General features: G+C 41.9%; 1 protein-coding gene across 2 annotated transcripts in view; it reads right to left on the bottom strand.

The window, feature by feature from the left end:
• prkn (parkin RBR E3 ubiquitin protein ligase) overlaps positions 1-22,683 on the bottom strand; it is a 423,212-nt gene that overhangs the window by 45,712 nt on the left and 354,817 nt on the right. The window contains exon 9 of one of the 2 annotated variants that reach the window (XM_007889436.2): positions 14,135-14,284. The exons of the other annotated variant lie outside the window; for it this stretch is intronic. Within the exon in view, the coding sequence (XP_007887627.1) occupies positions 14,135-14,284 (150 nt within the window). The remainder of the gene's footprint in view (positions 1-14,134; positions 14,285-22,683) is intronic. 2 annotated transcript variants of the gene reach the window in all.

Raw genomic sequence — 22,683 nt, 5'->3', positions numbered from 1 at the left:
GTCATGATATTTATTTCTTTTTGGCAAACGTCTATGTACCATTTTCTCAAATATCAATATGCCAATTAAATAATAATCCTTGCATTTGATATAGCGCCTTATCACATCTTCAAGATGTCTCAAAGTGCTTCAAAGAATGTACTATAAAGTGAATTGACTGTATATTTTGTGGGCGAAACGCAGCAGTCAATTAGTTGTGTATCTAGTGACCAAATTATTTTTATTTATTTTGAAGAAATTATTACCTCTAGTAAAGCGATTCAACAATCAACTAACAACTGGGTTCCTACTTACTGCTAGGTAAACAGAGGCGTGTGGAGTGAGGAAACTTGCCTAACATTTCGCCCTGCCGGAAATTAAACCCAGGTCCTCTTGCTTGCTCGAACCGCTAAGCTACAGGACTCCGGGTGTTATTAAGCACAATTGGCACGCTTATTAAAAACAATCATTGTCTACCTACCCTTTGTCTCATTCACTCAAACTTCTCAATTGTGCTTGACTTCCTTAGTTGTAGGATGGTCAAGTTTGCTTTGTGAAGGAGATAGAAATGGGAATGTGTTCTGTTGATTGCTGGCTGCCTCCTTGACCCATTGTAAAGTGACTCAGCCAATATTTGTGGAGAACATCCTCAGGCATTTAATGCTAAATTTCTATAAGTTGAAGTGATTCCCCGACACTAGCAGTAAAAGCTTTCTGCTGGAGCCCAGCTTTAGTACAAAGGCACCTCATCCAATGCTGCCCCGGCTCTATCCCAACTGTCCTCCACTTACAGCTCCTCAGGTATACAGACAAACGTTTAAAGATGGAGTTACACAGTCAGTACTCCTTTGCAAAACGGTAATAAGTTACCATAAAAATCTTTCATTTTAATCTCCTCAGGGGCTCACTTGTCCAGCCAACCTCCCCAGCCCCCCCCAATTTGTACTGAAATGGGCCCCAACCCTCATCATAAACCTCTCTTTCCAATGCTGACCAAGCTATACTTGCAGCTTTTTTTGTTTGGATTTTTACTTCAAAATGAAATGCTTGCACCAGAAGCCCATAAGAATAAAAAAATTTAAGAAAAAAAATTCAGCATATTTCAAAAGCCTTCAAGCAGCCACACAGTGGAATATATGCTCTAACTGGATTAGTGCAGTAGAAGAAACAGAACAGTAATGTCCTGCTGGAAATGGAATTCTGATATCACCCATAGCAGAAATATGGGATGCAATCCAAAAAGAACCACATCTTCACACCAAATCAAGCATGACTGTTCAGATATTAGTGCCAAGAGCTCTCCTTCTCTAGCACAGCAATATCAGGTTGTAAAGAACCTTAATGTGTCAGATTGAATCTCAATGCCCCAAATAATGGAGAGTACATTTGCAAAGTGCCAGACAGATCCATGGACCAAGTATGGTCAGACAGGTTAACAGGAGGAGACCATTTAACCTCTCAAGCTGTTCCACCAGTTTATCAGATTTTGTCAGATCAACATTCTACAGTTTTAACATGGACAAGACAGAAGCCATCCCACTCAGCTTCCACCAACATCACCTCAAGCTCCCATCTCCTCAACCTCCCTAGACCACCTTTCAAACTTACCAAACCATCGCGTAACCTAAATATCACATTCAATCCAGTTGTCCTTGCTACCCCACATTCAGTCCCTGACCAAAACTGCTTTCTTTCACCTCTGCCCTTATGTGACACCAAATTCCACCCGATAGGATTACTGAAATCAGGTGTCAATTGTTAGGCATAGTAAGATCAGGTGGTAATCACCTGACGGACTGAACTCCAGCATAACAACGTGACCAGAGACTGAGGTCAGGGAAGTTGCTGGGGGATGGATTATAGAAACTGTATGTTGGATTTATTCTGTGAAGCAGTTTGAGACATCGCGAAGATGTGATAAGATGCTATAACTAATTGTGTGATGAAATGTATTGTGACCTTAGTTTTAACTGTCATAATTCTGATTTTACAGCTATGTGTTTACCAAAGGGAAGAATTGCCCACTATCTAACCTGTTATTTCCTACCATTATTTTAAATACCTCAGTCAAATTACCCTCCAACCTTGTCGTAAGCATGGTGATAGCTTTCCGCATGTGTCGGTCTCCTGGCTGACCCTCCCAAAAAACACATAATTTTCAATGATTACCCTGGTCTACATAGCCTCATCAATAGCTAAAATCCCTTCAGCTCATGTATTAATCCAGTGAACAGTCTTTGAAAAAAGGCTTTCATATTAAAAATCTGAAATTCAAAGGTGTGGTAAAAAGAGAAGCATTATTGGAAGAAATTTGAAAAATTTAAAAAGCTGCAAAATGATAAATGGCAGATCTTGAAGATCCTCAAATATCAGGGAGATTACATGACTATTGTTTTATTGGAACGTGACAGTGCTTTAACTTGTAGAGTCTTTTTTATTTTAATTTTCTACCTTACCCCTCCACTTCTGGTCATTCACTGGTCTAGAATTCCATTAGTGCAGGCAGTTCAATATCTCACCCACATGGTCATTCTTCACTTATATTTGTTGTTGTTAAAATCCCAGAGTTCAGGTAGGCTCTTTGACCATTAGAGAGGCCATCATAGTCAAGCGACAACAACTTGCATTTATATACCGCCCTTCATGCGGTGTAGTGTCGTGGAGCGCTACCTGGTGTGAAGGGGTAGTGCCATAGCACCATCCTGTACTCTTCCAGCCTTCAATTTTCAGCAAAAATAAAATTCCCAATACTTTGCTCTCTGGATAACATCATGGGCAACATTTATGCACTGAGGCTCTGCAGAGCAAAAACAAATATAGTCCAGGATTTTATAGGCTGCTTGAAGCTTTCTGAACAAATTGTCTGAATTCCTGTAGGATAAACTTCAATTGTTGCTCAGCCATTGCAAACTTTTTCATTCTGGACTGTTTGATCATCAATGTCACTTCACAAGCTCTGAAGTATAATTATATTAACACAATACAATATAATAAATACAGAGTAGCTGAATATTAGTATTTTGATGGATTTCCTCAAAGATTTTAAATCACGTTGGATTAAAACATTACTCACATGCTGCAGAATGACAGCTCTGTTACAGGAGTTTTATTACGGCTGATACAATTTAATAGGAATGTGTAGGACATTTTCCAAACCCTCCAGGATTCTTTGGGTAAAAGCACTCAGATGATGGCTAGAGCAGGTTTAACGTAATTTAAGACCTGTGTAGATGAAAACAGACATTGGCTTTTTGCTAAATTACCACAGAGTCACAAAGGTTAAAAAAGAAAGTCACCTTCAAAGTCAACACCAGCAAATGAACCTTCAAACAAATTGCACTTTGCTTTTTAAGACCTAAGGGGATGTGAAAGGGTTAGTAAAAAGCTGAGGTCATTGAGAAGAATACTGTGGAGGTTCAATTATTGTTCTTTTTGAAATATTATCAGTGTTGGGTGACAAAAAAAGGACCCTATCTCTGGGTCATATTCTCTGAATAAACTATGCTTTTATAGAGTTTAAAAATGCAGCAGGGACCTTAGAGAGTTAAAAACTATTAAAGCTATGTTTGGGAGATGTCAATATTTCTGTAATGAGGAGCAGACAGTGTGAAATGCTGTCACGCCATGTGGGAGATATGACAAGTCCATCTGGGAATGAAGATGGATATGTATGGCCCTGCTGATATACATTTCAGACAGAGGGACAGGCAAAGGAATGGTTCAGTAGGAATTTTCATTAAATCTCAGAAAAATAACTTGCCCCAGCATCACCTCTGATGTCTTCTTAGGCCAACTGCTTATCTGATACCCTACTGGGGAACAAATTGCTTTCTCAGCAGGATGTTTAGACAGGCCTGAATTGGGTGATGTCAATCGCAGCATGCCAGATCTAGAGTGAGGCAAACTATCAACAATGAACAGTACTGTGTCACCTTAAAACCGGGATAAACAGCATGCAGGGCCCACGAGTCATTTCATTAGCGCATCTAAATGCACGACCAGATTCTGTTCCTTCTTGCAACAAACCATATTGTTCCGATCAACTAATGTACAGCAAATTTAATCATGCACATTCAAACAAAAGTTTTATTAGCATTGGTATGAAACTCAAGCACGGTGATGGAAAAATACCCTTTTAATAAAACGAAGCATACTCTCAACAACATTCATTCCATATTCGTTGTGAGTTTTGACCTTGGAGAGCTGCTTATGTTCAATTGAGGTGGGGAATAAGAAGCTAATAATGGGGCAGGAGGGAAGGGAGGTGGGTTTATGGAGGCCTCAGTGTAGTGTGGGCACGTAAGGCAGAGAAAGAGACAGACAGGGCAACAAATAAAAGGAGGCAATAATGGGTAAAGATGTGTGGGATTTGACCAGGATAGTCACAAAGAGCATGAAGAAACAGCGACTGGGGTAGGAACTGGTAAAGGGAGTGAAGCGCATACAGAGGGCACCTAAGAGGGAAAGCCTGTTAAAGTGGGCAAAGGTAGGGAGACGGAGCTGCCGAGGAAAATCGGAGCAATGGTCAGAGGGTGGGATTGCTACGAGTTGTCCCTTCCCCCTCAGCTCCATCCCTGGCTCTGTCCACAATAGGGGTTCTTTTCATTTCAGAAAATAGCAACTCTAAGTAAGTCGTCAAATTCTCAGGGAAAATTCAACACGGCTGATGATCGTTTCTTTATTTGCAGGAATCCCGCTCACTTTTCCTCCACAGGTTTAATTAGCTCCTTAAAGAATTCCAGCAGATTTGTGAGACATGACCAATTGCTTTCTGAAGTCATGCTGACTGCTCCTTATGGCCTCGGTGCACTTTTAGATGAGCATCAATAGTGTCTTACAAAGGCTCTGGAGTATTTCTCTTACTGAGAATGTCAGGCTGTCTTGAATTCCCAGATTCATGTTCCATTTTTTATTAAATACATCAGAGTAACACTTGCTATTCTCCATATCTCCCTTAAGATTATATGTGTATTCAATCTGGTCCAGTTTCCCTGGAAATAGTGTTTCTTGAATGTCTTCACAGCACAAACTTTGTTGACCTCTGAGTCATAATGACTGGCCCTAGAATTAGTGGAGCTGAAGCAGTAATTTAATATACTTGTCATTTCCTGATCCTCCAAAATATCCTCACCAGCTGAACGGATCCCTGTAATGTTCCACATTTGATCTTGCACTGCTGCAAAATCTATTTGAGCTCTCCAGGTGCTATTTGCAATCTGCCTTCTGTTGTCCTCTGGCCTTCTCCAATATTCCTTTTAGTTATCCTCCTTTGACTTTTGTATGATTCCCAGGTTTCATACTATTTGTTTCCTTGTATCTTTTAAAAAATCTGCTTAGCCTATAGGTTCTTTCTTGTTAATCAGCCGCTCTCATATTGGCCTTTATCTCCATCTCTCTCTCTTTTCTCTCTCATAGGGATTCTCCAGACCTAAAAGCAGTGTTCAAAAAAACAAAAATACTTCTGCCTCTGCTGCTCATTCAATTCTCTCTGCAACTCACAGTATTGACATTTTGTCTTCTAAAGTCATGTGTGTCTGTGTTTTAATTTTTGGCTTTAGCCTTTAATATGATAATGACCTAACAGTAAAATGATCTTTGCAGAACAAGTGCTCACGCATAACTAGATTACCAACACTTCTACTTCTTAATATTAGTTCTAATTTATTATCTAATCCGCCAATCGACTAACAACCAGGTTCCTACTTACTGCTAGGTAATCAAAGGTGTGCGGAGTAAGGAAACTTGCCCAATGTTTCATCCTCCTGGGAATCAAAGCCAGTCCTCTCGCTTGCGAGGCGAGTGCTCTAACCACTGAGCTACAGGATTCTGCCGTAGCTCTGGCCTATCTACTTCACCTGTGGGATATTTAAAACTCTACTGTATAAATATTCTTACAACCACTCTGACATACATTTTTTTGGTCAGCTAGATATCGGACACATGCACAAACCCATTGTCAAATTTAAGATTATCCAAGCTAATTTGAGACTTCCCTATAAGCATGGAAATTTCCCTTCGTCATCTTTGGGCGTCACAAGATCATGTGGATGAAGAAGGTCTTTGACCCTTCTGATCTCATGCCTCCAGAACAACACTCTTTGTGTCCTCCCATCACAGCATCAGCCTACCTTTTAAATTAGTCCAATGTCCTGGCCCAAGCATCTTTGTGGCATGTTCCAGTTGCTAATTATGCTATCCTGGTATCTGTCCTGAAATTCCCCTTTACAACTCTAAACCTAAATGTTCTTGTGTCATCTTGGTGCAATTTTTTTGGTTTACTTTTTCAATCCCATTTAAAATTTTGCACAAGTTTCCTTCTGGGCTGCCTTCTTTCAAGCTTACAAAAGATTTACAAAAGACATACAGCATGGAAACAGGCTACTCGGCCCAACTAGTCAGCCACCCATGTTTATACTTCGAATGAGTCTCACCCATTTCTTACTCCCACCTATATTCTTCTATTCCCCTCTCCCTCATGTGAAGGTCCAGCTTCCTCTTGAATGCATCTATATTATATGATTCAACCACTGCTTCAGGGAGCAAGTTCTCACTACTCTCTGCATGAAATAGTTTCTCCTAAATTCTCTTTTGGATCCCCTAGTCCTTATCTTATTTTTGTGTCCCCTGGTTACAGACTCCCTAACCATTGGAAACAGCCTATCTATGCTAATTTTATTGAATCCTTTTATAATTTTAAAGACTTCTATTTGGTCTTCTCTTATACTGATTGCATCCTCATCTAGCAAACAATTGTGTCCCAGGCACAATTTCAGATTTTTCAGATATCTATCAATTGGTACCTTTAATGACTCAGAGATTCATATTATCATAAAGTTAAAACTTTCATGACTAACTGTAATTCTGATCTCCATTTCACAATGGCATGAATATTATAATTTAGAAACACAGACACTGAATTTCAAGCGAACCATTTCCTCATGATAATCCTGCCATGATTTGAGGACTAAGATTAATCTGTGCCTCCTAGTTGGCAATAGAAAATTTTGCTGTTTTTTTTATGAAGACAGAATTTGGTAGCAAATTCCACAATTTAATTTGTAAAATGGAAGTTTCTGCAAGCTAGAATTGGAATATAATTTCCTAAATTACCCCTTAAAACTGATGCTTAAAACGTCTCGACTCGTAACACAACTAAAAATATTCTTTGGAGTGTGCTTCCTGTCATCCACAATCTATTTTTGTGTTACCTTGCACTACTCTTTTTAGTTGTCTTCTATTTTTAGTTCTCTTTAAGATTCTCATCTTTACCATTAAATATCTCACTCTCTCACCACCACATGACTGCAATCTCCTACAACTCTATTTCCTTGGCTATTTCCTGCGCTCTTTCAACTCTGGCCTGCTTCATGCCCCCACCGACTCCACCCCAACAAGGGTGGGTGAGTCGGGTCCTGACCCAACTGTACAGCGCCTTGGGACGTCCTCCCGACGTGAAAGGCACTCAATAAATGGAATCTTGTTGTTGTTGTTGTTGTTGTTTAGCCACCTGCTGCAACTCTGCCAAATTCCCTCCTTGTCGTCGCTTCCCTTCTCTGCTTTCAAATCTTGCTTGAAGATTGATTGCACTTTCAGTAAACTTCCCCCATCCTACTTTCCACTCAGTCTCAATGTGAATGGTGCTATGTTAGTGTAAATTGTAGTTGTGTGCTTGTTCTGTGGCTCCCAGTCTTCACCAGTATTTATTTCCTCGTTGAACAAAACAGATGCTTCTCGATTACAAATGAGGGTAGAGAGCGATCCACAACACTTCTGACCTTCAGGAGCTTTTTGGTTCATTACTGAATTCTTCTCGTTTGTCCCAAGTGCTGGATTTAATTCAGAGAGAGTAGAATAAATGATTGGAGCAATATATATTATTTGCTCTGTAATGGGCAAATTTAATTTCTACAGTAGAAAAATTTTGGTTTATTTTCCATTTCGCAACAAGATAACTAATTTTTTGTCATGCATCACTGAATCATCAGTCACAATAAATTATTTTTCTTTATTTAAAACCGACATAGCAAATTAACCTTTGTCCTCAGCACCAGTCTATTCATAACAGAATGAGGAAGCTTTTGAATGTAAGTTGGGGGACTGCAGTATCAAGATCCAGTACATTTAAAAACTGCTCGCCTCTATTTCTGCCACCTCAGCTCTGACTGACAATGCGTTTGGACCATTCTTTCTTGCAGCTGGTTATGTTTTTATCTCAAGTTAATAAGAAACGCATAGCTTGTGAATGTGTAAAAAAAAAGCTTTAAGATTTTTGACTTATTCAAATGCTATGAATGTTCTCAAGGTCTTTGAGATAGTAGGGAAAAGAAAACTTAGGATTACAATTAATATTCTTACTTCAGTTTCCTTCTTCATTAGTTTTTTTAAAAACATCTACCATACAGTTGAAATTATAATCCGCTTATCACAATCCTTCAGAAACCCAGAACCATTTCTTATTAATTTCTGAATAAGTGATCCGGTTTTCCATTATAAAGCAGTAAATACGTCTTTTCACTCCACTCTGTCTGTATACAATATCTCCATGGCCCTTAAAAGATTTGCTGTATACAGGGCAATCGCATTACAAAGCCCTGTCTCAAATACATAAAAAAGGCAGTCGATCCCGCTTCTTGGTCGACTGCTGCCAACATAGCTGATTAGCACAGGAAGCAGATAGTCAGCCCTGGAATAACAACCACTTGCATTTATATAGCGCCCTTCACACTATGTAGTGTCTTGGAGCGCAATTGGAAACCAGGTGCATTGTGCTTGTAATTTAAGCACAAGTCCACAGTAGGCTTACATTATAAGCAATCCTGCACTCAACTACAACAACAACAACAAGATTCCATTTATAGAGCGCCTTTCACGTCAGGAGGACGTCCCAAGGCGCTGCACAGTTGGGTCATGACCCGAGCAGGGGGGAAATGGTCAGGGGGAGGGGAGGGAAGGGAGGGAGAGAGGAGGGGGAAATGGTCAGGGTGAGGGGAGGGAAGGGAGGGAGCGAGGGGAGGAAGAGAGTCGAGAGGGGAGCTGAAGGCTCGGTCAAAGAGAAAGGTTTTGAGACCGGCCTTGAAGGAGGAAAGGGAGGAGGCGGCGAAGGCACTGGGGGATGGAGTTCCAGAGCCTCGGGGCTGAGAGGCTGAAGGCCCGACCACCGATAGTAGGGCGGTTGGGGCGGGGGACGTGGAGCAGACCGGAGCCAGAGGAACGGAGGGTACGGGCAGGTAGGTAGGGGGATAGTAGGTTGGAGAGGTAGGAGGGAGCAAGGCCGTGAATGGCCTTGTAGGTGAGGATGAGGATCTTGAAATCAATCCTCTGGGGGATGGGGAGCCAGTGGAGGCGAGCGAGGGTGGGAGTGATGTGGTCCCGAAGCCTGGTGCGGGACAGTACACGAGCTGCAGAGTTCTGAATGACCTGCAGCTTGTGGAGGGAGGTGGCGGGAAGGCCGGCGAGGAGAGAGTTCCCATAGTCCAGCCTTGAGGTGACAAAGGCGTGAACCAGGGTTTCAGCAGCGTGAGGGGTGAGGTAGTGCCGTAATCTGGCGATATTCCGGAGGTGATGGAAGGCGGTGCCAGTTGTGGTGCGGATGTGAGGGAGAAAGGACAGCTCAGGGTCGAACAAAACGCCGAGGTTCCTGACTGGCTTTGAGAGGTGGAGAGTGCAGCCTTGGATGCTGATGGTGTCAGCGCCTGAGGTGCGGAGGCGCTGACGTGAGCCAATCAGGAGGGCCTCGGTTTTTCGCACGTTGAGCTGAAGAAAGTTGTCTCTCGTCCAGGACTCGATGTCGGACAGGCAGCTGTCAGGACATCGGTGGTCGTGGAGTTGAGAGTAGAGGAGGAAAGGTAGAGTTGGGTGTCATCCGCATACATGTGGAAGTTAACCCCATGTTTGCGGATGATGTCACCGAGGGGGAGCATATAGAGGGTGAAGAGGAGGGGACCGAGGACAGAGCCCTGAGGGACACCACATGAGACAGTACGGGGGGTGGAGGAGAAGCCATTCGTTGAGACGAAGTGAAGACGGTGGGAAAGGTAAGAGCTAAACCATTCAAGGACAGTGCCTTGAAGGTTGAGGTGGGAGGACAAGCGGTGGAGTAGGATAGCGTGGTCGACCGTATCGAATGCTGCCGATAGGTCGAGGAGGACGAGGAGACAGAGGGAGCCCTGGTCACAGATAGTCAGGATATCATTGGTGACCTTGACCAGGGCAGTTTCTGTGCTATGAGCAGCACGGAAACCTGACTGAAGGGGTTCAAAAAGAGAATGGGTGGAGAGGAAAGAGCGCAGTTGGGAGGCGACAACTCTTTCCAAGACCTTGGAGAGAAAGGGGAGGTTGGAGATGGGCCGGTAGCTTGATAGCTGCGACGCATCAAGGGAGGGTTTTTTCAGGGTGGGCGTGATGATGGCAGTTTTTAATGGAATGGGGACAGAGCCAGAGGAGAGGGACAGGTTTATGATGTCAGTGATGTGTGGGGCAAGAAAATGGAGCTGGGAGATAAGGAGTGGAGTGGGGATGGGGTCAAGGGAGCAGGTGGTTGGTTTTAGGGATAGGATGAGTTCAGTGACAGAGGGTGGGGAAACGGGTACGAAGGTGTGTAGGGGAGGATGGGTAGGAGTCGGAGTGTGGGAGGGAAGGGGTGGGTGGTGGGTGGAAGTTGGAGGGGAAGTGACCGCGGAGCGGATTCCCTTGATCTTGGGCGAGTTCTAACATAGTCATCCAGTACTTAATATTCTATATGTCTGGCCCACTGGTACTGAGAGAAAGAGCTTCCCTCCCAGATTAACGTCACCAGTAGAGTAATGCTATATCTGAACAAGACTATATAGTCAGAGTTTGAACATGTTTGGACATCAAGGTGTCAAGTTTGGCTCAATTGGCAGCTCTCTCATTGTGCATTTAAGCCCCACATATACACCAGCGCTCATCGTCTAGGCTGACACTCCAGCAGGCTCGGGAGAGCACTGTATTGGCAGAGGTACCGTCCTTTAGCTGAGGCATTCAAGTTATGTTCTACCTGTCTTTCCCCAGATTGGCATTAAATATGTCATTATACACACATGTAAGAAAGTAAGTCACTACTTCTCCAATCCGAGTGCTATTTGATACATCCTCTATTTCCTTAGATTGATGCAAATCATAAGGATTATAAATTCCAAACTATTTCACCAGTGAACAAAAATAAAGATAGGTTGCTTTTGCCGGGTGTGTTTTTGACACAGCATGGAAACACTTGGGGGAGATTGACATGGCAAGAGACATGAACAATTAAGCTAATAGTCATTTACTTCTGTTTGATACTGAGATCTAAACCCTGACAAAATCATACAAACAGAAAGTAGGCACTTTGGATCATGCTCTACAAGTGAGGGTGTTGGGTATCAGGACATAGAGTGACCAAAACTGAATTAATGAGAAGGAATGGAATAGCTGGTGTGAACAAACAGAATGCATTATGGCAAAAAGATTCCATTTAGCCACAAGGAAATTTGGTTGAGGTCAGTGGTTGAGGTCAATACTGTTGGGCGACATGCCTATCAATAATGGAAGTTCAGTATTGTTGTGACACCAATGGCCACCAGACTACTTATGGTGACTGAGAGGAAATGTAAAGCTGCTGCCACTTAGTCCGAACATTTTGCCTTAACACCAGTGGAATAGTCTCATATTCTATTTTGTGCATCAGCCATTCTTGTGGCTCCTCTGAGTGATGGTGTCAACATGCACCCAGTGTAATGTTGTGGACTTTTATCTGACAAATAAGAATTTGGTTGAAATGGCTTCCAAACCACTTCTAATTGGACTCTAATGGTAGCCTGCTGGTGGTAGATCTTCCACTGGGGCCATGCAGCTGAATCACAATTCCCTGTTAAGCCTTAAGCTTCATCAGTAACCTGTGGTAAAGCATTCCATGTTTTAATACCCCTCTGCAAGAAAAACTCTAACCTCCCCCTTAATTCTACCAATGACAGTCTGAGCCCCCTACCCCATTACTGATTCACCAACACATTTGACTCCCGGCTGATCATTAACTCAATTAGAGGTGAAAGGAGACAGCATCATTGCTCCAAAACAACCACAGCATTGCATTTTGAAAGCACGATTAGAATATAAAACAAAATGTACAGTTTCATAGTAAGTAGCACAAATTCATATTTTAGCATGAGTAACAGCAGGTGCAAAGTACATTTGAATCTCATCACGTATTTTAAAAAAACCAAAGCAATAATGTTAACTACACGAGACAATCTGTACAAACAGCAGTGAACATAGAACAAAATAAAAACAAATCTGAATGTATGAAACATGAACAATTTAAAAGTAGCCACAAGGGATGAGTATAAATCCTGGTCAAAAATTGAACTTGGGCTGTTTGGTAGAAACAATTTTTGACCAGTTCAAATGTGGATGACTTGTTTTTCCCCTCAAAGGCAAAACAGAAGCTTCAAGGAGGCAATAACAATTTTAATGGTTCAGATCTGGCACTGATTAGATGGAGGCTACTTGTTCATCTCTAGTATCCTCTGAAGAAAAAGAGACAATTCTCATTTTATATCTTTAAGCATGGTGATAAAATTCCACTGCATGCCTCCATTAACTTTTATATCTCAGCAGAGTTTGCTACAGTGAATTTGGTCTGCACAGACAAATGGCAAGGCTGCGTTTTTTTAATAAATACATAAATCCTTGACACAAGCAAACAGAAAATGCTGCAAAACATTCTTGTAAGTTTTGGTCAGGGCTCTCATTTTAAATGTCATCCATTTTTGCAATTGTACCAGTTCCATTGTTTTAATGACGAGTAAATCTTGTGTTTTAATTGACTGATAGAATATTGATATTTCACCCAGTATAGCAACACTGGTCCTAAAGATACAAGCTGCAGCAGATTCTGAATAACTCTGAATTTCATGAATGCTCATCTGTTTCAAGTTTCTTGTTTTTTCTCTCCATTCTTGAGCCGTGGGTGGGTGCAATGCTGTAGCCAACTGACTGCTTTTCAGTGCCTCACTTAATTGGCTATTCTTTATCTTTCTGCTGAGTGGACAGGTGGACTGTTCAAACTTGGCAAGCATCAAAGCCAAACCCAACCCTCTCCCAAATTAAAAAATAATTTAAGAATTTCCCACAATTCTGTGCTATCTTGCAATACAATTTTCACTGATATAGCAACAACAACAAAATTACAATTCTATAGCACCTTTCACGTACAGCACCTTTCATGCCAGCAGAACATCCCAAGTTTTAAATTGTAGGACACAAAAAAATGTAGCCACTCAGTCCAGTCAATCCACTTTACAGTATATTTTGCGAAGCGCTTTGAGACGTCTCAACTTATCCTGCGGATCTAAACTCCTCAACCTCCCTGGGATCTCCCTTAGACTCACCGAACCAGCATGCAACCGAGGTATCTAGCTCGACCCCCGACTGTCCTTCCTCCCCCACATCTGGTCCCTGACCACGACGGCTTTCTTCTACCTTCACCACATTGCCCACCTCCGACTGTACCTTATCCCAAATGCAGCTGAAACCCTTGAGTACACGTTTGTCACCTCCCGCTTGGATTACTCCAACGCACTCCACGCCGGTCTCCCCAGCTCCACTATTCAAAAGATCCAGCTCATTCAGAACTCTGCTGCCCGCATACTGACCCGGTCCAAACTCCGTACCCACATCTCACCAGTTCTGGCCAGGCTCCACTGGCTCCCCATCACCAAACGGATCAACTTCAAGATCCTCACATTCGTGTTCAAATCCATTCACTCCCTGGCCCCTCCCAAACTCTCCGACCTCCTCACTCCGCAATCCACCACCTGTCGCCTATGTTCGACTGGCACCGGCATCCTGTTGGTCCCTCGCAGCCTCGCCCCAACATTGGAGATCGTGCTTTCAGCCACTATGCCCCAAAAACTCTGGAACACTCTCCCTCAATCCCTCCGCCTTCCCCCTCTCTCCCCCTTTTCAAGTCCCACCTGAAAACTTTCCTGTTCAACCATGCTTACGGCCACATCCCCCCTCCCCGAGGCTCAGAGTCAGGCTCCACCACTGTTAAGAGCTCTGAGATGCTAGCTTGCGTGGAGGGCGCTATATAAGTGCAAGTTGTTGTTGTTGTTGACATGTTAAGTGAAATTTCAGGCCTCGTGTTGCATCTTACCCCGCAGCCAACTCCATCTTGCTGTAGGCACTCTATCCTTCGCACACCTGCATCTGGAAGCAGACCAGCTCCGCAGCCTGGGCTCGGACACAGCACTCCTCTCATACATAGCACATATTCCTCTGCTCCATAGCGCTGGTAGCGATCATACTGTAAACAGAAGATATTCAGCAATTACTTAATTGGGGCACTTTGGAACTGGAACTAAGATAGGTTTATCCTTAAGGCTCAGGCGACCAATGCTGGTAATTCACAGTGGAGCCTCTGGCATAAAGTAAGGTAGGTCTCTGTGTTTTCAAATGGACGCAGATCACTGCACAGATCTAATTTCTTTGTTATGCACAGTGCACAATAAGGCATCAGCTAATGATACTGAAATGGTCATTGTTCTTAGTTCTGCTACACTTGGACTTGATGTACACAATGTGGAATCATGCAGAGCCCTTGCAGGAGCAAAATGGCCTGCTTTATTCTGTCTTTCTGAAAAGAATACTCTTTTTCATTTCCAAAGCAAAGTTTTGGGCAGTGGCCAGACTCTTTGTCTAAAGCATAGAATAATAAATCAAAAGTAAGTAACTAAAATAAAACAATACTGAATATGAGAAACTTCAAGGAAGATAAAAGGCTATTCAGCCATTGAAGCACATATACTCTATCATTCCATATTATTTAATCCAATACTCTGGTTCTTTTGTATATCTCTGTTGTTAAGCCTTTTCTGCCCCACATATCCTCTTTGAGGGATGGGGAAGAGAAGTTAATTGGGGTCTTATTGGGGCTGAGCTGGTTCCAAGATCATGTGGTTGGCAATGGAATGTCAGAATCGAGTCAATCTTCTGTGGTGGTCTCGGTAGTCTGGTTAGCCATATTCCTTGCTCCACAGAACTCCAGGGCACTGTTTATGACAGACCATCCATCTTGGCTCATTGGCAGGATTTGGAAGAGCAATGAGCAAAGAGATTCTTTCCACTTGGCTCCTATTAATTCTGCGAGACCAAACCCTGATGGGTAGGATGGTCCAAGCTAGAAACGCAGCGGGAAGCTTGCCAGACAGTGCTCACAATGGGAGCTATGTGGTTTTAGGCTCAAACTCTTAACAGTACCACAATGCCCACTCTGGGTTCTTGGCCACCTGTGCCTAATACTCACCACAATTAGGTAAGTAGGATGCATCCCTCCAGGGAGAGAGTGCTCATTCCAGGTATAGGGAAATGTATGGAATGCACAGTCTGAGCATCAAAAATAAATGCCCCAGTTGTGGCGAGATTCCTTCAATGATTTATCACTAAGTAAAATAGTTGTACATATCCATTTTAAAACTGTTCCATTTTAAATTCATTTCTCTTCCACTAATTTCCAGCATTAATTAAACGTAAAAATTTAAGTCTGTGTCATATTTATCACACTGATGGTTGTGAACTACTCCCTTCCCCTCTACCCCTGCACCCCCAGCACAAAGCTATTATCAATGGTGACGTTCACAAATCCGAATCTTTGACTGACAGTCATTAGCAGTAAAAGAGAAAGTATTCTATTATCTGGCATTATCTACAAGCTGGAAGGCCAATGCTGTGGATTTGGTTTCAGGGATTTTGTTAGTGTCTTGCAGGGGATGGAAAGAGGATCTCATTACATGTCGTCATAATAATAATCCTTGCATTTGATATAGTGCCTTATCAGATTGTTGAGACGTCTCAAAGCGCTTTAGAGAACAACAACAACTTGCATTTATATAGTGCCTTCCATGCAGGGTAGGGTCTCAGAGTGCTTAAATATACAGATTAAACATACAACTATAACTATAACAAGGACTGAAATTTTGAGTCCCCAACTTTCAAGGTTTACCTGAACTACAGAGTTTAATATAGTAAATTATATTTACACTATATATATTAAGAGTCTCTAATAAGGACTCCTAAAACACCTCCTTCTTCGGCAGCAGAGATTAAACTTCTCCAGTCTTTCTTCACAGCTCAACATTTTACACCAGGGACTGGTCTTATTGTTCTTCTTTGCACCCTCTTTGAACCTTGTATGCGTTTTTTGTGCTGTGGTGGGCTGCACTACATTCAGATTAGACATTTGTCGCTGGTTGTGAATGATGGTTTCCATTTGGTGAAGATATAAAATGAGTTGATCCGAACTCCTTGGCCCAACTAGTCAGTCAGCACAGGCTATATAGTCGAGGAGATGTTTTTAAAAGGCAGCAGATCAGAGATACATCAAATATATTAAAAGCATTTAAACATTGGATACAACAAAAAGGAAATTGGACATTGTTGAGTAATAACAGAACAAGCAGGAAACTGGATCGCCCTGAGGAAACCACACCACTTGACAGTGTTTCAAATGGATATGGTGTACTACACTATTAATAAAAAAACATACCCTGGTTAAAAAACCTGGAGGAGACACACATAGCCCTTGAATCCATACTGTGAGGTAAATGCTTCTCATAATATTTACTTATTAAAAGTCTGAAACTATTAGACTTACTATAAGCACAGGCTTAAGATCTTATACCAAAATCAGGAGCACTGTATACTGGTTTAAAAACCCACAGCTCAGCATTTGTGCTCAGTAATTCTAATCCAATCCCAAAGATGCTATTTGTAGTCTCATTTGGGGCGCTTTATTAACCCATTTTAAAGTCATCAATCATGTCAGACATCTTCAGCCTATTTTGTGTCAACCCCATAAGCCTCATTGTTTGCCTTGAACTAAAGTATCTAATCACAATATCAAGAGCTCTTTGGTCAATATCACTCAGCCCAAGAGCCGCCCAGTCTAATTTCTATAGTGTACACATATCGATCCAAACATTGGACTGGTATTACTAACGTCAGACCACATATGACTGTCACTCTGTCAAATGAAGACAGCCAATGATATAATATGTCAACACATAATTAGATATCATTGCTTTGACTGCTTTTCTTGACTCAACCATATTTCCTCACATTGACTTGATGGGTTATGTTCTAAAGTTCCCCTACCAAACTTGCCCACTTGTGTGCATGGATATTGATGTGTAACCCGTTCACATATTCTTCTCATTTATAATTAGACGCTTGATAGGTTCACTCTGGCAGAGGGGATTAAGGAAATAGATTCAGTCAAGTCTTAAGCAGGACAGATGGGAATATGAATACTTTTTAGATTAGGAATGATTTGAGGGGGATAGTTTCCAGTTATGAGAGTCCAAAATAATAGGAGCATCTGTATTATTATTATCCTGTTCCCTGCAGATCTCTCGGTCTGGCATTGCAGCTTTAATAATAATAATAATCCTTGCATTTGATATAACGCTTTTCACGTCGGGAGGACGTCCCAAAGCGCTTCACAGAACACACTGTAAAGTGAATTGACTGTATATTTGTGGGCGAACGCGGCAGCCAATTGCGCACAGCAATGTCCCACAAACAGCCGTAGATTGAAAATGACCAATTTATTATTGTTTTGGGTTTTGGAGGGATTATTGCTTTGTTGTGGAACGGGAAGAAAAACTGATCCCAAACAGACTATGAATGCTCCCCTTAGATTATTTTGCCCCACTTTAAGCCACAAGTGGCAAAATATAAATTTCTGTTCAAAGGCCAGTTGTGACTCCAGGACTGTCCATGTTCTCTCGGCTTATCTGGTGGACATCATGGCCTGGATAAGCGAAAATTTCTTACAACTAAATGTTGACAAGAAGGAAGCCATACTTCTCGGCTCCCGTCAACATCTTCTATCCTGCGGCTCTGACTTCCTCAACTTCCCTGGCCTATCCCTCAGGCTCACCAAACCAGTGCACAATCTAATGACTCACAGCTATCCTTCCTTTCCCACAACCGGTCCCTGACCAGGACCACCTTTCTCCACCTCCACTACATTGCCTGCCTCCAACCGTACCTTACCCCAGACACAGCCGAAACACTTGTCCATCACTTCCTAACTCGACTTTTCAAATGCCCTCTTCGTCGGTCTCCCCAGCTCCACTATGCACAGGATCCAGCTGATCCAAAACTCACCACCCACGCATTAAACTTATACGCATTAAACTCCGTACCCACATCACACTAGTTCTGGCCAGGCTTCACTGGCTCCCTATTGCTGAATGGATCGATTTGAAGATCCTCACACTCGTGTTCAAATCCCTTCATGCCCTGGCACCTCCCTACCTCTCCAACTCAATGCCTCCGCTCAACGGGCTCTGGCCTTCTGCGTGCCACTCGTGCCTTCTGCTCCATCATCAGTGGCCAACTTCATCTGAAATTAACATTGCCTTGCTCCTTCCTTCTTCATCTTCAGGTTGCATCTGAAGACCTTCCTCTTCAACCGTGCCTACGGTCACCTCCACCTCCCCCCGGCTTGGCATCGTGCTCTGCCACTATCAAGTGCTTTGGGATGCTAACCTGCATGAGGGGTGCTATGTAAATGCAAGTTGTTGTTGTAATAAAAAATAATCTGAGCATTTTGCAATGTCAATGGTCACAAATCTTATTGCAAGCATTGGAACAGTGGTGGAGGATAGCATGTAAGTGCAGCAGGTTCCAGTTGATTACCTTGATACAATTAGGCACTTTTCTTCTACTATTTATATGTGTACTGAACACTAAAAGAAAAGCAATAATGCATACTGAGATGCCATTTCACTGGTCACTTGTTTTGTTCTTGTACAATGAAAATTTCTCATGTATGAAGCAGTGTGATTATTGGTCAGGTGTGTGCTTTTTGGTGCTGCTTTTTATAACCATGGCCGAAAGTGTAGTGGAAGAGAATGGTGGTCGGTTGTGATGAAATGAAGCCTATGAGTCTTGTCTTGTTCTATCAAATCATATATCAGGAATAATAGCTCATGCATCCAGCTTCACTGCCTTCATTGATTCTCTGCAGTTGGCTTCAGTTTTCACTAGATTGCTGCTCTGATGTGATTCCTTGATGCATAAGAGTACAGTAAATCCCTTTTTACTGAAATTTTGCAGTTTCAGCAGCCGCTGGTTCACTTAAACTACTGCTAGCTAGACAAGAATGTGTGTTTCAGTGACCATAACTTCATTGATCAAAATTTCATCAGTAAGATCCCAAATCCAATTTTGTTGTAAATTATCTTTGCCTTCAGTGACGCCAGCACTCAATTCTTTAATGTGTGGTTTTACAGTCCCATCCTCAACACTTGCACGATCGGTTGGGCAAGCTAGGACAGGATGTACTGCTCCAAAGCTAACCACTTGCATTTATTTACAAGTTCAAATGCACATTGGCTGCATTAGGTTTCATTCAAATAAACAAGTTCCTTATTCTAGTTCTATTTGAACTCTCATTCATTTTCCAGAACGGTTTTCCATTAAAGCCCAAGGAATTTTATCTTGTAGTATTAAATGGGAATCCAGAATTCCCAATAAGCCACAGAATCTCTGCCCTGGTAGAATCAATGTTCTCATAGCTTGGGTTGATATACATCGGTTTTTGCACAATTCAGATTCCTTATCAAGCAAATCAGTGAGGAATCAGACCCCATTAACACCCTACATTTGTACTATCACAAATATTTTTCACGATGATCTTGCAACTGATCTTTCCAATGTTTAAGTATGCTGTCATTATTATAACAAAGGAAATATAAGTGCGCATTGCATTGTCTGAGGCAAATAAATTGTGCTTTAATTAGTGTGATATCCTAAAAGACATGAATTAAAATGGTACCTCACTAGTTTTGGAAATTACATTTCACACCTTAGGGGGAAATTTGTGATATGACAGCACAAGAACTGAATTGGCAGACCTTTTTGTCGCATACTGAACCACTAATTAGGGTTTGAAGCACATTCAGAGACCTGAACCCCACCTGAACGGCGCTATATAAATGGAAGTTGTTGTTTTAGCTGAACATCCCTCTGACCTTTGGAAAATGGTTGCTCTCTAGACATTATATTTCTGCCTTTTTTTAAGAACGGGATGGATACTTTTTTTTGAACTATCCATCCCGTAATCTAACCAGCGCCTTGGGAAGTCCTCTTGCCGTGAAAGGTGCTTTACAAATGTAATTTTGTATTGTATTTTTTGTATTTTGGGTATAATTGGCTGCCACGTTTTACTCACAAAATACATGGTCGATCCACTTTGCAAGGATTATTATTATTTACAGTATATTCTGTGAAGCGCTTTGACATCTCAAAGACATAATAAGGCGCTATATCAAATGCAAGGATTATTATTATTATAATTTTGTTTTTGGATTCCAGCCACTTGAAAAACTTTTTAAACTTAGAATGTATATTTGGGGCCATGATCTCAAACTCAGCTTTGACATTGTCCAACACTAATTCTTTACTTGCCTTTATTAACTTTCATGGAATCTTGCACCATGGATCTAACCCTATCAATAAATAAATTGATTGACCAAAACTAGCATCCTTTGGTCATAAGAACCTCCGTACAGAACAGAATGGTGGATAATTCATACAATCCAGTGGTAGTTACTATGTATTTTCAGTTTCCTTGCTACACTTCATTACTTCAAAAATATCAAAACATTTTCACATGTCATTACACATATCTCAACCACCTCCGGGGCAAGACAAAATCTGCTAGGTTTAGCCCTCTGGCTCTTGGCCCATTATTTCCCCCACAAAGCTCATTCTCTCGTTGATGGGACACCCCTTCAGCTTCGGATCCGGTGATTGGCGGTCTAAAAGCAGCAAAAGCAATTCAATTCAATTAACATTTTCAAGCCATCTATAATGCTGACAGGCATACCAATAATAAAATTAGACAGCACATACAAAACGGAGCTGTTGTTTGCCATTAATTAGAAAGCAGGCAGCTTCCAATTTGATATAAATAGTTACATGGGGACTGAGCAGCACACTAGGTTACAACGCTTATGCATTTACCTCTGGGACTTGGGATCCGATCCAGCACAGATGGAATGAAAATTCCCTTGCTTGTAGAGCTCTTAAGGGGTCCACAGTGTAACTTGTTTTGGACAGCCCTAACTCAGTTCCCAATTGACAAGAGCTCACATCACAAAACTGCCGATAATTCGACACTAATTGGCTAATCTCACTCAAAGTGGGTTGAAGACTAAACGGAAATAAATGGAAATACCACGTTGCTGCTATGGAATGTTTTGTGAAATGGGGTATGGCATTCTTTAGAGAATTCTGTATAGGGCAAGCTTTGGATTTCAACTTGTAGCTTGTTAGCTTTTCTGCAAAGCAGAAAGGTCTCCCGTGCTAGTAAAAAATAAATATTTTTATCCCCTCCCCCTCGCTTGGTATCCAAATCTGCCATTGTGCAGTGCTCCAAGATGCTGTCCTGCATGAAGTGCACTGTATAAATGTAAATTATTGTACATTCACACAGATGGACATTGAGTGGGGTTAGGTGTGGGCTAAGCTCTGATGTGCTCGTGCTCCATGGTCAAATAACCTCCCAATACTCCATCTGAAAACTCACACAAGAAGAAAGTCCACTTGGTCAATGTACCAGAGGGGGGACTCGTGCTTTTGGAAATGTCCCACATTACAGAGTAAGCGTTTCAAGAGAGAAGGGAAGCACTTTGAAAGGGGTGGGGGAAGTGAAATATATCATTTCTATTTAAAGAATAAAGTTGGCAAAACAGTAGTGTGGAACCTTTGGCTGGCTAAAGACAAAGGTCACCCGCAAAATATACAATCAATTCACTTTACAGTACATTCTGTGAAGTGCTTTGAGACGTCTCGATGATGTGATAAGGTGCTATATCAAATGCAAGGGTTATTATTATTGTATTATAAAGATTAACATTACAGGCAGTGCCCCAGGTTAAGTGCCTCCTTAGCCTCCTTCAAGTCCTGCCTCAAGACTCTCCTCTTCGACCATGCCATCGGCCACCCCCCTTCCCCTCCCCTCCCCCACCCTCCCTGACCCCAGATAGGGTCTGAAATGCTGTACTCTGTCCAGCGCCTTGGAATGTCCTCCCGACGTGAAAGGCGCTATACAAATGTAATCTTTTTGTTGTTGTTGTTAAACAGGCCCTATCCTTAAGACAGTGAGGGAGATCAGTTGTATATTTTCATCACAGAGGCAACAATTCTGACCAAATAATTCTGTATAAAGACTGTACCTCTTTAAAAGACCTTGTTTATTGCATATAACTTCTCCAAACAGACTCCAGAGACACCAGTACTGTGACAGGTTCTGTTTCCGTTATGTAAATCTTTGTAAAATGAGCATCGCTGCTATCAGCACTAGCATTTGACATGGCTAATTATTTGCATGCTTTACCTAATGAATGTCCTCTGAGAGTTAATACATTGTGATGCTGAATATTTCAACATGAGTGGATTACTCCAGAAGTCCCTACTAGTTCTATTTCTTTTCTAAGATACAGCCTCATTTTAACTTTGTTTTAACTAACAATAACTTGCACTTATGTAGTGCCTTTAACGTAGAATGAATATCTCAGAGCTCTTTACAGTGAGTATCATATTTTCACATAGCAGCTAAAAGCTCGGTCACTGATTGAGGAATTGAATTTGTGAGGAATGAACAATATACTGGAGTCTGAAGAGGAGAGAGCA

This window comes from Callorhinchus milii, unplaced genomic scaffold (genome assembly GCF_018977255.1).
Source record: "Callorhinchus milii isolate IMCB2004 unplaced genomic scaffold, IMCB_Cmil_1.0 Scaffold3, whole genome shotgun sequence".
In the NCBI taxonomy this organism is placed as follows: domain Eukaryota; kingdom Metazoa; phylum Chordata; class Chondrichthyes; order Chimaeriformes; family Callorhinchidae; genus Callorhinchus; species Callorhinchus milii.
The sequence above is the reverse complement of the archived record's forward strand: the minus strand, read 5'-3'. Positions and strand labels throughout refer to the sequence as shown.